At 40.2% G+C, this 11568-nt stretch overlaps 1 protein-coding gene across 1 annotated transcript; it reads left to right on the top strand.

Annotated features, from left to right (window-relative positions):
* The first annotated feature begins 3462 nt into the window (after positions 1–3462).
* On the top strand, positions 3463–10633 carry rad23b (RAD23 homolog B, nucleotide excision repair protein). Its single transcript, XM_085793279.1, has 10 exons — positions 3463–3656; positions 4663–4744; positions 6992–7071; positions 7756–7940; positions 8040–8095; positions 8926–9053; positions 9178–9301; positions 9405–9532; positions 9932–10135; positions 10282–10633. Exons 1-10 carry the CDS (start codon positions 3591–3593, stop codon positions 10393–10395), a joined length of 1167 nt encoding a protein of 388 aa, XP_085649405.1. The 5' UTR covers positions 3463–3590; the 3' UTR covers positions 10396–10633.
* Positions 10634–11568: the final 935 nt, after the last annotated feature.

Below are 11568 nucleotides of genomic sequence, written 5' to 3'. Positions count from 1 at the left end.
AGAGTAGCAGGAGGACGGGGAGGGACACTTAAGATGAGTGGGAGAGACTTGTGCATGCAGTCATAGACATAGATGTAATTCCTTGCTTGAGGGACCTAGGGTTGTTGAAACTTGTGATAACAGCATATTTAACGCTATCTCGAGCTCAGTGAAGGCAGCATATTTATTCCACCTGTTGCGCCAGGTGTTCAAAATGGAGGACAAGACCACACGACTTCTTTTGACCCAGAGACAAAGGAAAGTCACTGAAGTCAGTCTCCCATCATCCTTCACCAATCTGCAATTTTATATCCAATATATTGGTCACTGCATTTCTCAGGACCTTTGATTTCACTAGATCATATAAAAGGAGAAGTGCACGCTTTTCACTCCTCACAAAGGAACAGATCTCCTGACAGGCCATCATTGATTCAGCCATTTGATCCCGAGGTGGATTTAATAATATTTTGACGTTAATATCTTTACTAATTTTTGATAGCCAATAACATTCACTAGTGCACTACATATAAATGGTGCCATCCATGTGTGCCAGAGCACAACAAACGGTGCTCTGTGTGAGGCAATGCACAACACAAACAGTCTTGAGAGGAACACAATGGGACAACAGCGCAAACACTCGACTTTTAAGGATCCAAAAGTCCACACACACGGCAGAAGCAGCAGCATCAAGATGTTTGATTTGCCAGAAGAATTCCTAACACAAACATTATAAAAGCACTGCAGTGCCCAAGCTTGCATGGTTGAGTTGTTACTCTGTCTGCTGTTCATAATGTCTTCAGCTGAATTGGTGTCTGCTTGAGTAGTATGTGTTCCTGGGAGGATTAGTTAACAGAGTATGCATCAGGAAATGGTTGTACCTTCATCTCACAGAGAGTACATGAACATCCTTGTTCACTGTCCCATTCCAAAATCAGCAGCGCGTGTGTTTGTGTGAATGTATGTGAAAACTGGAGGCATTTTAAAATATGGATCTCTGTCAGCCTATAGGTCATGACAATTTCTGACAAGAAGATACGATATTTTGAGTGTCAATAGTAATCAATCTCGACCCTATCACAGCTAAAGACACACACATGACTGTCTCTGTCTCAACACTGGTGTATTTGTGTGTGTGTATGTGTTGGACTTCAACAGTAAAGAAAGTGATACCGCAAACATCCCAGATATTTTGAATAATCTGATTTTAAACACCTGTGTGTCAGCCTGGCAACCTCTTAGGCCAACAAACGGAAAACAAGATGAAAAGACTGGCCATTCAGTAGCCTACAGGGGCCTGATCACAACATATTCTGCTTTTTCCCCCCATTATAAGTATGTGTACTGTAAGTTATTACATGGTTGCCCATAAAAGTTGGAATGAAATATATATGTATACCTCTTCTAATGAAATGATTTGTTGTTCAGATAAAGTGTGTAAATCTTTTCAAATCAATCAATCTCTTCCAAATTGATCACTGTGAAAAATAAATTAAACCACAAGCTTTATAAGAGGGATAAAAGGAGGAATGTGTCTGAAAACCAGGGGTGAAAGTAAGCCGGTACGGTCCGGTACTGCGTACCACTAAAAGATTCAGAGGCGGTACGCAGTACCAGGAAGATCAAGAGAGAGATTAAAAAAATAAAATAAAATAAAAAGTAAAAAAAAAATTATAAATCTAATTTCACATGAATTCCCTGTGGTTTGAAATGATTTCTGTGAAATTGTCTAGGTTATTATAACACATAGTGTTACGAGATCCCATTCCCAACCCGATCAAAGACAGAGACATGATCTACTTTCTGTGCGCAGCAGCGCTGTGCCCTGGGACGTCAGCACCACCTGCAAGCACCTGCAGTGTGCAGCTGTGCACCGCGGAACGCGCGCCGCTCGCTCGCTCACTGCTGCTGCTGAAGACTGAACCTTTTTTTCCGGTACCGTGAAACTTTGCCCTCAGCGCGTCGTGGCGAGTCCTGTCGGGACCGATGCGGACGTTACACGCGGGCCAGAGCACGTGCTGGGTCTCGGTGCGGCTACAGTCGAGCTCGCGGTCTGTTTATGTGAACGCGGCTCCAGCTGCTCGGTGTGCGCCACAGCGGTGGTGTGCGTTTAGACCATAGTAGGCTACATTATGGGGTTTGAAGCAGAGAAAAAACAAACCTGTGTCAAAACAAAGCGGAGCTGAAAAATGAAACAATAAGTCCGTTTTGCACCAGTCTGTGGAAACAGCCTAAAGTGAATGAATGACAGCAACAGTTGTATCATTGAACTACAGCAGATAAAAGTAATGACTACATGACTTTCCGTTTGTGTTGGGGCATATTTACCATTGTAACTCTGTTTTTACTTCATTGTTAAACCACAGTAGGCTAGAGCTTAAATACAAGTTTGATGAGAAACAGTTATTTATTTATTTATTTATTAAATAAAGTAGCCAATTTAGAAGCACATGTTTTTTTCTTCTAATTAAATCGTGGTATTGTATAAGTATCGAGAATCGTGGAAATTTACTAGTATTGATATCGATATATAAGAAAGCTCCAGCCTCAATGGCGAGACCGCAGGCTGTTTGCAGCTAGGATATGTTCTTTTTTATTTATTTTGGGGATCAATAGGCTACCTGACATTGTCCTGGGCCAGTGGTTAGAATGGTGGGGCCAGCGATCTTCAAAATTTCCTTTATTGTCTACCCCTGACCCAGCCTTCGAAACGTGTACCACGTTTAACGTTTGTTGCAAAATGTCCCAATTAAAATCAGTAATAATAATAATAATAATAATAATAATAATAATGCCGGGAAAAATAACTTTTGGTAATAGTACCGGCAAGAATTTAAAACTACTTTCACCCCTGCTGAAAACAAAATTATTCCATATTTATGGGAAACAGTGCAGTACTGTATGATGGACACGAGGGCTCAACGAATGCAGCTGGATTGCTTTATAGCTCAGTGGGTAATGCCATTGACTGTAGAGTAGGAAATTGGGATACCAATCCCACTCAGGGCAAATATGTTGCATGGGTCAACAGAGAGAGGGGAGTTTATTATTGGGACTGGCTGCTGTCTCAGTGACCAAGCTGGTTGATGGGGAGCTGCCTGCCATGGCCAGGTCCAATCTGTGAGGGAGACAGTGGTGGAGGGCTCAACACATCAGGCTGGATACGTCAATGGGTAATGGCGTTGATTGGGTGGCTGCGGTATTGATCCCATTTATGGCTTAGACTTACATTAGACTTACATTCACAACATTTTAGCCAGGCTAAAATGTTGTGGATGTAAGTCTGAGAGGCACCTGGCCCCCAAGAGGAAGACCATTCATTTTATTTTTTACAGTAAAATGGACAATGGGCCATGGGCATTTCAAAAAGTAGGCTACACCAGTGAATATCTCATAATAATGCCATTGAAAACACTGTCAGCGAGATGTGACTGTGATGTCAAGGTTGACCAGCGGGGGCGCTGTAGCCCGGATGACTCAGACAGAAGAAGAAGAGAAGCGAAAAGTCATGGCGGCTGACAGTTTGTAATGAGCCAACAAAAACAGCAAACACTCTTGCAAGTTGGATTTACAACGTTCAAACCAGGCGCGGGGATTAAAACTAAGTCGACAAGATGCTGATAACTTTGAAAACCTTACAGCAGCAGACGTTCAAAGTCGACATCGACGAAGAGGAGACGGTAAGAGAGTGGGAAACCATGCATCTGTGTGAAGAAGGGGGTGGAGTGGGAGTGGGATATGTCCTGGAACCGAGTACTGCAGTTTTTTTTGAGTATTTAGAAACGAGGCGATCGATATATTTGTCCGTGTAAAACGACAGAGACATTTTAAGGTTTTATTTCAGGTGTTCGAGTTATTATGACTCTGATGTGACGCGGAACTTGAGACAGATCGGCGTCATTTATTAATCACTGACCATGAAAGTAGTTTGTATCGCCAGCTTTTAGCCGTAGCCCACTTCAGGTTTCAGATGGGAGGGAAAAATATGTCAAGTCATACAGATATAACTGTCGCTTTCAATGTTAATGAAACAGCAAGTCATGATAAATGTCCACTGTTTAATTTGTGGTAAATAAGTCAAACTAACACATAAGTAGCAGTTAATTAACATCTAATGTAGTTAGCTATTATCTTTGAATAAAATGACGTCAGTTTGGATTCAAGATAGCGTAAACAAGCATTAACGTTACGTGTCTGATCATAATTAAAATTAAAAGTTTCACCATCGATATCTATGTATAAAACTCCACATTGTGACTTTTTGTACTGCGAAAGGCAGCTTGTCCTTAACTTTTGCTTTCGATGAGGCTGCATAGCTACGTGATACATTAGCATGTCATCATATCCACTTGTGCTGAGGTAACCCTTTATTATATATTCAGCATAGTTTTTTGTTTTTTTTTCTTTAATACGTTTTTAGACGTCAGAGCCGGAAGTGTCATGTCTATTCAGCTTCAGTTTTATGATGTGATTGTGATGCACTGCACTGCACTGCACTGCACACTTTGCACTTTATTTTTTAACTGGTTATATAATGAGGGCTGTACAAAATGGTGACATTAAGGTGAAAGGTGAATCATTTTTTATTTTTATGGTATAATATAGTGGAGGAAATACTGTCCTATTGAATATAAGTGACCTTTTTTCTTTTTTTTCTTCTTTTTTTTTTTTTTTTTTTTTTTACAGGTGAAGACATTAAAAGAACGGATTGAGGAGGAGAAGGGAAAGGACAATTTCTCAGTTGCTGGCCAGAAACTGATATATGCTGGTATGTTGCCCTCTGTTTATAGTCTTTTTAAATGGTTTTACAGTCGTAGCTTACTGTGAGAAGTGCATGACATATACAATCTAGCAGAACAGATTTAATTAAATTTTTTACAACCCATTTGCAGTTAATTGGTGATACTATTCAGAAAGTTCAAAGGTAATAAATGTATATATAGTCTGTGTACCAAATAAATATTTGGTAGTGGTGCTAGGCGTGGAGAAAGAAATCAGGACTGATATATTTAATTTTTTTTTACACTTTTTATAATTCTATTATTAAAAATGTTAAATAATTCAAAGGATTAACATCATACTTATTAGTTTAAGTTGATGTGTGGGGTATTTGCTCTCATTCACAATTAAAAAAACAAAACAGAAAACCCCCAGAAAATATGAGTATATAGGCTATATGCATGCATAGGACAGAAAAAAAGAGCACCCAGCTTTCGCAGCTATGGCCTAGAAGATGGTGTTTAATGCAGCATGGCACCACATGGTAAGTGCCTGCACGAACAAGCGAGAAACCAGATGGTGAGACTTTGTAAAGATGGGAGAGGATATATACCAGGCGATTGAGCATAAGCTGAAACACAGTCAGAGCAGTGGTTGGTAGATATAGGAGGAACCACACCACCAAGAACAGAAGGTGCAGACGCTGTCCCCGGAACAGTGACACCACACATTATTCACTATTTACACAACGTTGCCTTGGGGAAGAGACAGGTAAGTGCTCAAGGATGGCACAAGGATTATCTACGGGAAACTGTTTTGTTTTTCAGTGACTGATGAGGACATTTTCTTACAGCCCAGGCAAACTGCACCCAGGATGAGTAGTACACCTTAAAACATAGAAATCAAAGAGTGAAATTTCACAGAAGGGATGCGTTTACTTTTTTGCAGGTGGTTTTTAATAATGACCTTTCATTCATTAAAGATTAATTAGTCAAACATTTGTTTTTCTAATTAATTGACTGAAAACTAATATATATAATATACACACATACTATAATAAACAGACAGGATTTGCAATAACTGAATAAGTGACGTTCACCTGCTGTGTGCTCAGTTTGTCGTACACTAACTGAATCTGCTTGCTGCTGTTTATTCCATCAGTGCTTCTCTTGTAGCTCCCCCGCTCACAGTGCTGTGCAGTTTCATGGTTTTACTGGAGCGCTGTGTGCTAGTCCTGACAGCTGATACACACTGAGTAGTAGACTAACGGGGGTTGTGAATACATTTCCCATACAAACAAAACTGATCTGAACAGTCCGGGATCAGAAAAATGTACTGATTAGATTTAGTTGCTGTGCATTTTGTTGACTGACTCCATTTCTGAGTCACAGTGTGGGGAGATGCTTTGGTTTACAGTTGAATTAAAGCCTGAGCCTTTAAATGGCCTTCATTGAGATGGATATTGGCAAACTCCTTCCTTTCCTCTCACAGTCGTGTTATGTCTAATTCCTGTGTGTTGTTATTGAACACATGTAATTATAAAGAAGTAGCTTTATTCACATGTATAATAGCTGATGCACCCAGCGGATGTGTTGTATTCATCCATTCAAAGGCCTGAATGAAGGAATTTCGTTCACATCATTCGAGGTGCCGGAGAGAAGGTCAACAGGATTGTTAACAATATACAGAGAAGTGCTAGAGGGTTTCACTGTGTTCTCAGCCTGCCTGCCTTCATTTGTGTTGCAGCAGCTCTCTTTCAAAAGGTGCATTCAGATAAAGTTTGGTGAGCCAGGGGAAAAACTAGATAGTATTTAAGATTTGTGTGTGTTGTATGTGAATGTCATATCTCTGTAATGATTGCTTTTAAATCATTGTATACACGGTATGAGCATATTATTGTTTTGCAGAGCAGTTGGGTTTTGTGTGATTTCACTTCACATGGTTGCAACACACAAAATAAAAGCATGTGACAAAAGCAGATGATTGAACAGCTCAACAGTCTTCTCTCTCTCTTTTTTTCTTTTCTTTTTTTTGCACATAAAAAAAACGGTAAACAGTTCATGTAGCGTAGATGGGAATGTGAGGTCAGAAACTCAAAGAGGGCTTATGGAGTGACCCCACCCTAGTAGTAGTACTACACAATTTCAAATAAATAACAAAAATATATAGAAGAAAGAAAAACAAAAGGAGAAAGAGAGAGACACCGATACAGTATGAAACCATTGTTTGTTCCCACATTGTGTCAGAGTCGGTGGCTGGTGATGTCTGTTGTGACTCATTTTTCTGTTTCTTCCAGGAAAAATCCTCAGCGATGACACACCTCTCAAAGAGTATAAAATCGACGAGAAGAACTTTGTGGTCGTCATGGTGACAAAGGTTCGAGAACGGAAAACAATTGTTTATGCATATAGTATATGGTTGTGGACATATTTTAAGATGTTTTTGTTGTTGTTTTCAATCTCTATGATTACTATTATTACTTTTTTGTGTAGTTGAATTAAAGATGGGCTGTTGATTTAAAATGGTTGGTATTTAGCTCATACTGTAGGCTGATAAAGTCCTGTCCACATCTCTCAGCTATACCTTCTCCCTGGTGTTAAACATATTACAATTACCTACTGCTGCTACTGTAGTGACAGTGGTGATCACGTTGAACTTTGTCCATGCAGATTCAGCAGTCATATGATTACATTGCATCAGGATTTTTGTTATGGCCGTGGTATTACATTGGTAGAAGAAAATAGAAAATGGGATGAGAGTATGGGTCTGTAGATGCATATTATAGGAAGGCTATGAGGCAAAAAAAAAGTGATTTGGATAACACTATTCAGGAGAAAACGCAATGTCCCAATCAGAATATATGGGACAAAGTGCAAACTAGGTATATTATTATTAAAGATGTGATTGTCTTATTAGTATACAGTACCTCAAGATGGGTCCTTCCTTAATCAGAGAGACAACCTAAAGTAAAGAACAACTGCAAATCAACACTGTAACGCTGAGTTAAAATCATATAACCCGTTAATTAAAGTGACGCTTTTTTTGTTAATTGTCTTGCAGCCCAAAGCGACCTCAGCCGCCCCACAGCCTTCATCTTCCACCCCGACTCCCAGCTCAACTACAGCTTCTGCAGCACCTCCCGCCGCATCGTCCAGCTCAGAGAGCACGACAGAGCGTCCGTCTACAGACGACAAACCAGAGGAGAAACAGTCATCAACTTCTGCTCCTGCTTCCTCCCCTGTCAGGTAAAGATGGGTCGATGTCTGTCTTCAACTGGCTGATCTGATATCAGTGAAAAGGTACGCACAGGTCACAGCTGGCCTAACATCTGTTTTCTCTCACAGAAGCTCTGAGGTATCAACAAACACAAGCCTAATTGATGAGGCGGTTTCAAATCTAGGTAAGGCTGCATTTGTAAATCTAACATATAAACATGATTGTTTTTCTTTTTTAATGGCTGCTTGATCTGACAGAAATATAATTACGAATCTGTTAGGAGTTTTGTTTATTTGATACAAACCATATGCATGTTTTTGATGTATCGTAATCAATAAGCAGTCTGATTCCACGGCTCAGACCAAAACATAATCCCACAGTTCCCGTGGCCACATGCTCTGAACTTTGCAAATATTGCTTGGCTCAGAGCAAATCCTTTAGGTCTTAATTATCATGGCTCATATAGCCACTGATGTGAATTCACACAACATTTGAGACAGGTTGTTTATTTTTATGGGGCACGGTAGAGAAATAAATCGTTATGTATTCTAGCTCCTGAAATCATCTTCCCTTGAGATGCATTTAAAGTTGTGCTCAACAGATACAGTGTTTTTGTTTAATATGCTATCGCAGGTTCACATTTTAGTTGTGTTTTTGTGTAATGTAACTGTAAAAAAACATGGGAAACATGTTTTCTGCGTCATGGTGTGTTGATATTTTAAAAATTTCATTAAATTCTTAGTGTCATGTTTATAGATGACTAATTTAAATTAATGTCTTCATGGTGACCACCTTCAAGTGTCCAATGCACATTTACGTCCAATGATGTAACAGAACTTATTTTATATTGGTTCATTAAACAATAAGGAAGTGGTTGGGTTTTTTTTAATAGCTTTTGATGTGGTTAATTAGATGTGGCTAATTACAGTGCTATATCTGAGAAAGCACAAATTAACAGACTCTCTGGTGCCACTACTCTAATGCACTCGCTGGTGTGTGCGTGTGTTCCTTCAGTGACTGGTGCGTCATATGACGCCATGGTGAACGAGATGATGCTCATGGGCTACGAGAGGGAGCAGGTGGTAGCGGCTTTGAGGGCGAGCTTCAACAACCCAGACAGAGCTGTGGAGTTCCTGCTCACGGTATGAACGCCGTGAACGTCTGCGGCCGCAGTAAATGGGTCGAGAGACGATGTGATTTACTATGTGTTGACTCTACAAGTAGACTGCATGAAGAATAAAATCTTGTCTTGTTGTGTTGTAAAAGGGTATCCCAGGCAATCAGGGTACAGGTCCTGATGCAGTGGCGAATCCAGCGAGTGGAACTCCAGCTACCGCCACTAGCGGCCTCATCCTCCCCGCCAACACTGGTTCTTCAGCAAGTACCGGAGGTAAACGGTGCCACACTATTGCCACATGTTCCATCAGCGCCAGTGAACAAATGTCTATTCTTGCGATTTCTATTGCTTCATGGTGCTCACGCTTTATTCTCAGGAAATCCATTGAGTTTCCTTAGAAATCAGCCTCAGTTTCACATGATGCGACAGCTGATCCAGCAGAACGCCTCCCTCCTCCCGGCGCTGCTGCAGGAGATCGGCAGGGAAAACCCCGAACTGCTGCAGGTGAAGCACTGACACGGCATGATGTGTTTTCTTTTAAATAAAATAAAAAATTAAATTAAATAAGAGGGCTTCACACAGCCCTGACTGAATAAACTCATGGTTTAAGCATTAAAGTTGCAGGTCATTAAAGGGACACAACTCTGATAACAGAAGGAGTATTCACTACTGTGTTTGAGAACGATTTGATTGGTCCTGAGTGTCTGTTGAGGCCGCTGTCTAAAATTTGATGAAATAATGTCACACTTCAGTTGCATTGTGGGAATTGTAGAAACAGCATTTGGGACTGTGGCCCTTATTAGAAACTCAGAAAGTCAGAATTTTCAGCATTCTTTTAAAATCTGTCACTTGTGAGTCTCCGAACTGTGTTCCTACAACTAAACTGTTCATTCACCGCTGTAGGAGATCAGCAACCACCAAGAGCAGTTCATCCAGATGCTGAACGAACCCAATCCAGACGCTGTGCCGGTCGGTGGCGGAGGAGCAGGGGGAGCAGGTGGAGCTGGAGGAGCAGGAGGAGCAGGAGGAATGGGAGGTGATACACCCGGCGGAAGTCAGATGAGCTACATCCAGGTCACACCACAGGAGAAAGAGGCCATAGAGAGGGTGAGGAGGAGCACAACACTGCCATTAACCCACAAACAAGTTTAATTCTTCACATGGTGGAACCACCAACAACAACAAGCACAAAACTGTCATTTGCATATTAAAGTATTGTTTCACTAATTTGCAACACCTCTCTCTAATTCCAGCTAAAAGCCTTGGGCTTTCCAGAGGGACTTGTTATACAAGCCTACTTTGCTTGTGAGAAGAACGAGAACTTGGCCGCCAACTTCCTTTTACAACAGAACTTTGACGACGATTAAAGGAGCCATCCCTGTTTTCACTTCTTTTTTTCTTGTTATCTTCCTCTACTTTTTTGATTGCTGATATTGAATATATGTGTACAACAAGCCTTTTACATTTCCAAAAACAAAACGTTCTATTCACCACTTCCACGTTCACCTCTTAATAACACTGGATTATCATCACAAGGACAGGCTGTTGTTTGTGATCAGTTTGAAATGGAGGAACAATTAAAGTACAATAACAATGCATCAGAAATCACCTGTGTGCTATCTTTTTTTTTTTTTTTTTTTTGAACACTGAAGTTAAAACCTATGATTTTCTTTTCTATGATTGTAGTTTTCAATGGCAGTATGCTTCATACTTTAAGTGAGGATAATTCAGGGTAGATCTGAAAGGTTTTCATGCACTCTTATTGGTCTATTTTCTAAATTGAGAAGTAATATAAATTTAGAAAATGATAGCTGTAAACCAACATGTATGGCACTGGTTCTTTTCCCATTTAACATCCCTCATCTGCATGTAAATCAACAGGACTGTTGACAGGAGCTATGTAACAAAGTCTGAACTACAATGCATAATATGAAGGCATTTGAACATGTATATAGTTGACATACATGTGACTGTTGTTTTTACAGAAAAAATAAAAGTTTTTTCGAGATAAATGAAAGCTGCTCCTGTCCTGTTGTGTTGGCGTGTGTGTGGCTGCAGATATTTGAGGTACTGTCACTTACCTGCAAACACTTGGTCTTAATAGGATAACCTAGCACTTAATGGATTTCTAAATGTCTGTTTATCCTGCTCTCATAATTATGTACTAAGTGCCCCTTACTCGAGGTTTACAGGACAAAACAAATAACTTTTGTTGTAATGGGCATAAAAACTGACCTGGGTGGACTGATAATACAATTCAGTGACTGAAAGAAATAATGTATTTAAGGGGTGATGTGACGACCGGCTGTTTTGCCCAAGGCAGCAACCCTCTAACTTGACAGCATTGACTGTATATCCTCACTGGCCTCGTCTAATTAAGATGTAAAATGAAGTAAATTAAGGTGTAAAGTGCAATTAGTTCTGATGGTAACATATCGTATTGGTGTCATCTGACCCACATATAAATTTTTTCTGTTCTATCCCCAGAGTTGTTCATAAATTGGATTATTTATCAAGGACCTGAAGGACAGTTACTTTCC

The sequence above is a fragment of the Trachurus japonicus genome, chromosome 12, assembly GCF_045865225.1.
Source record: "Trachurus japonicus isolate A0001 chromosome 12, Traja_1.0".
NCBI classification, from domain to species: Eukaryota; Metazoa; Chordata; class Actinopteri; order Carangiformes; family Carangidae; genus Trachurus; species Trachurus japonicus.
This window is presented reverse-complemented; position numbering and strand designations above follow the sequence as displayed.

Excerpts from the sequence above, each read along its gene's own strand:
- rad23b (XM_085793279.1), top strand. The coding sequence starts at position 3,591 with ATGCTGATAACTTTGAAAACCTTACAGCAGCAGACGTTCAAAGTCGAC. Across the intron at positions 3,657-4,662 it reads ACATCGACGAAGAGGAGACG|GTGAAGACATTAAAAGAACG; the intron begins GTAAGAGAGTGG and ends TTTTTTTTACAG. Across the intron at positions 4,745-6,991 it reads CCAGAAACTGATATATGCTG|GAAAAATCCTCAGCGATGAC; the intron begins GTATGTTGCCCT and ends TGTTTCTTCCAG.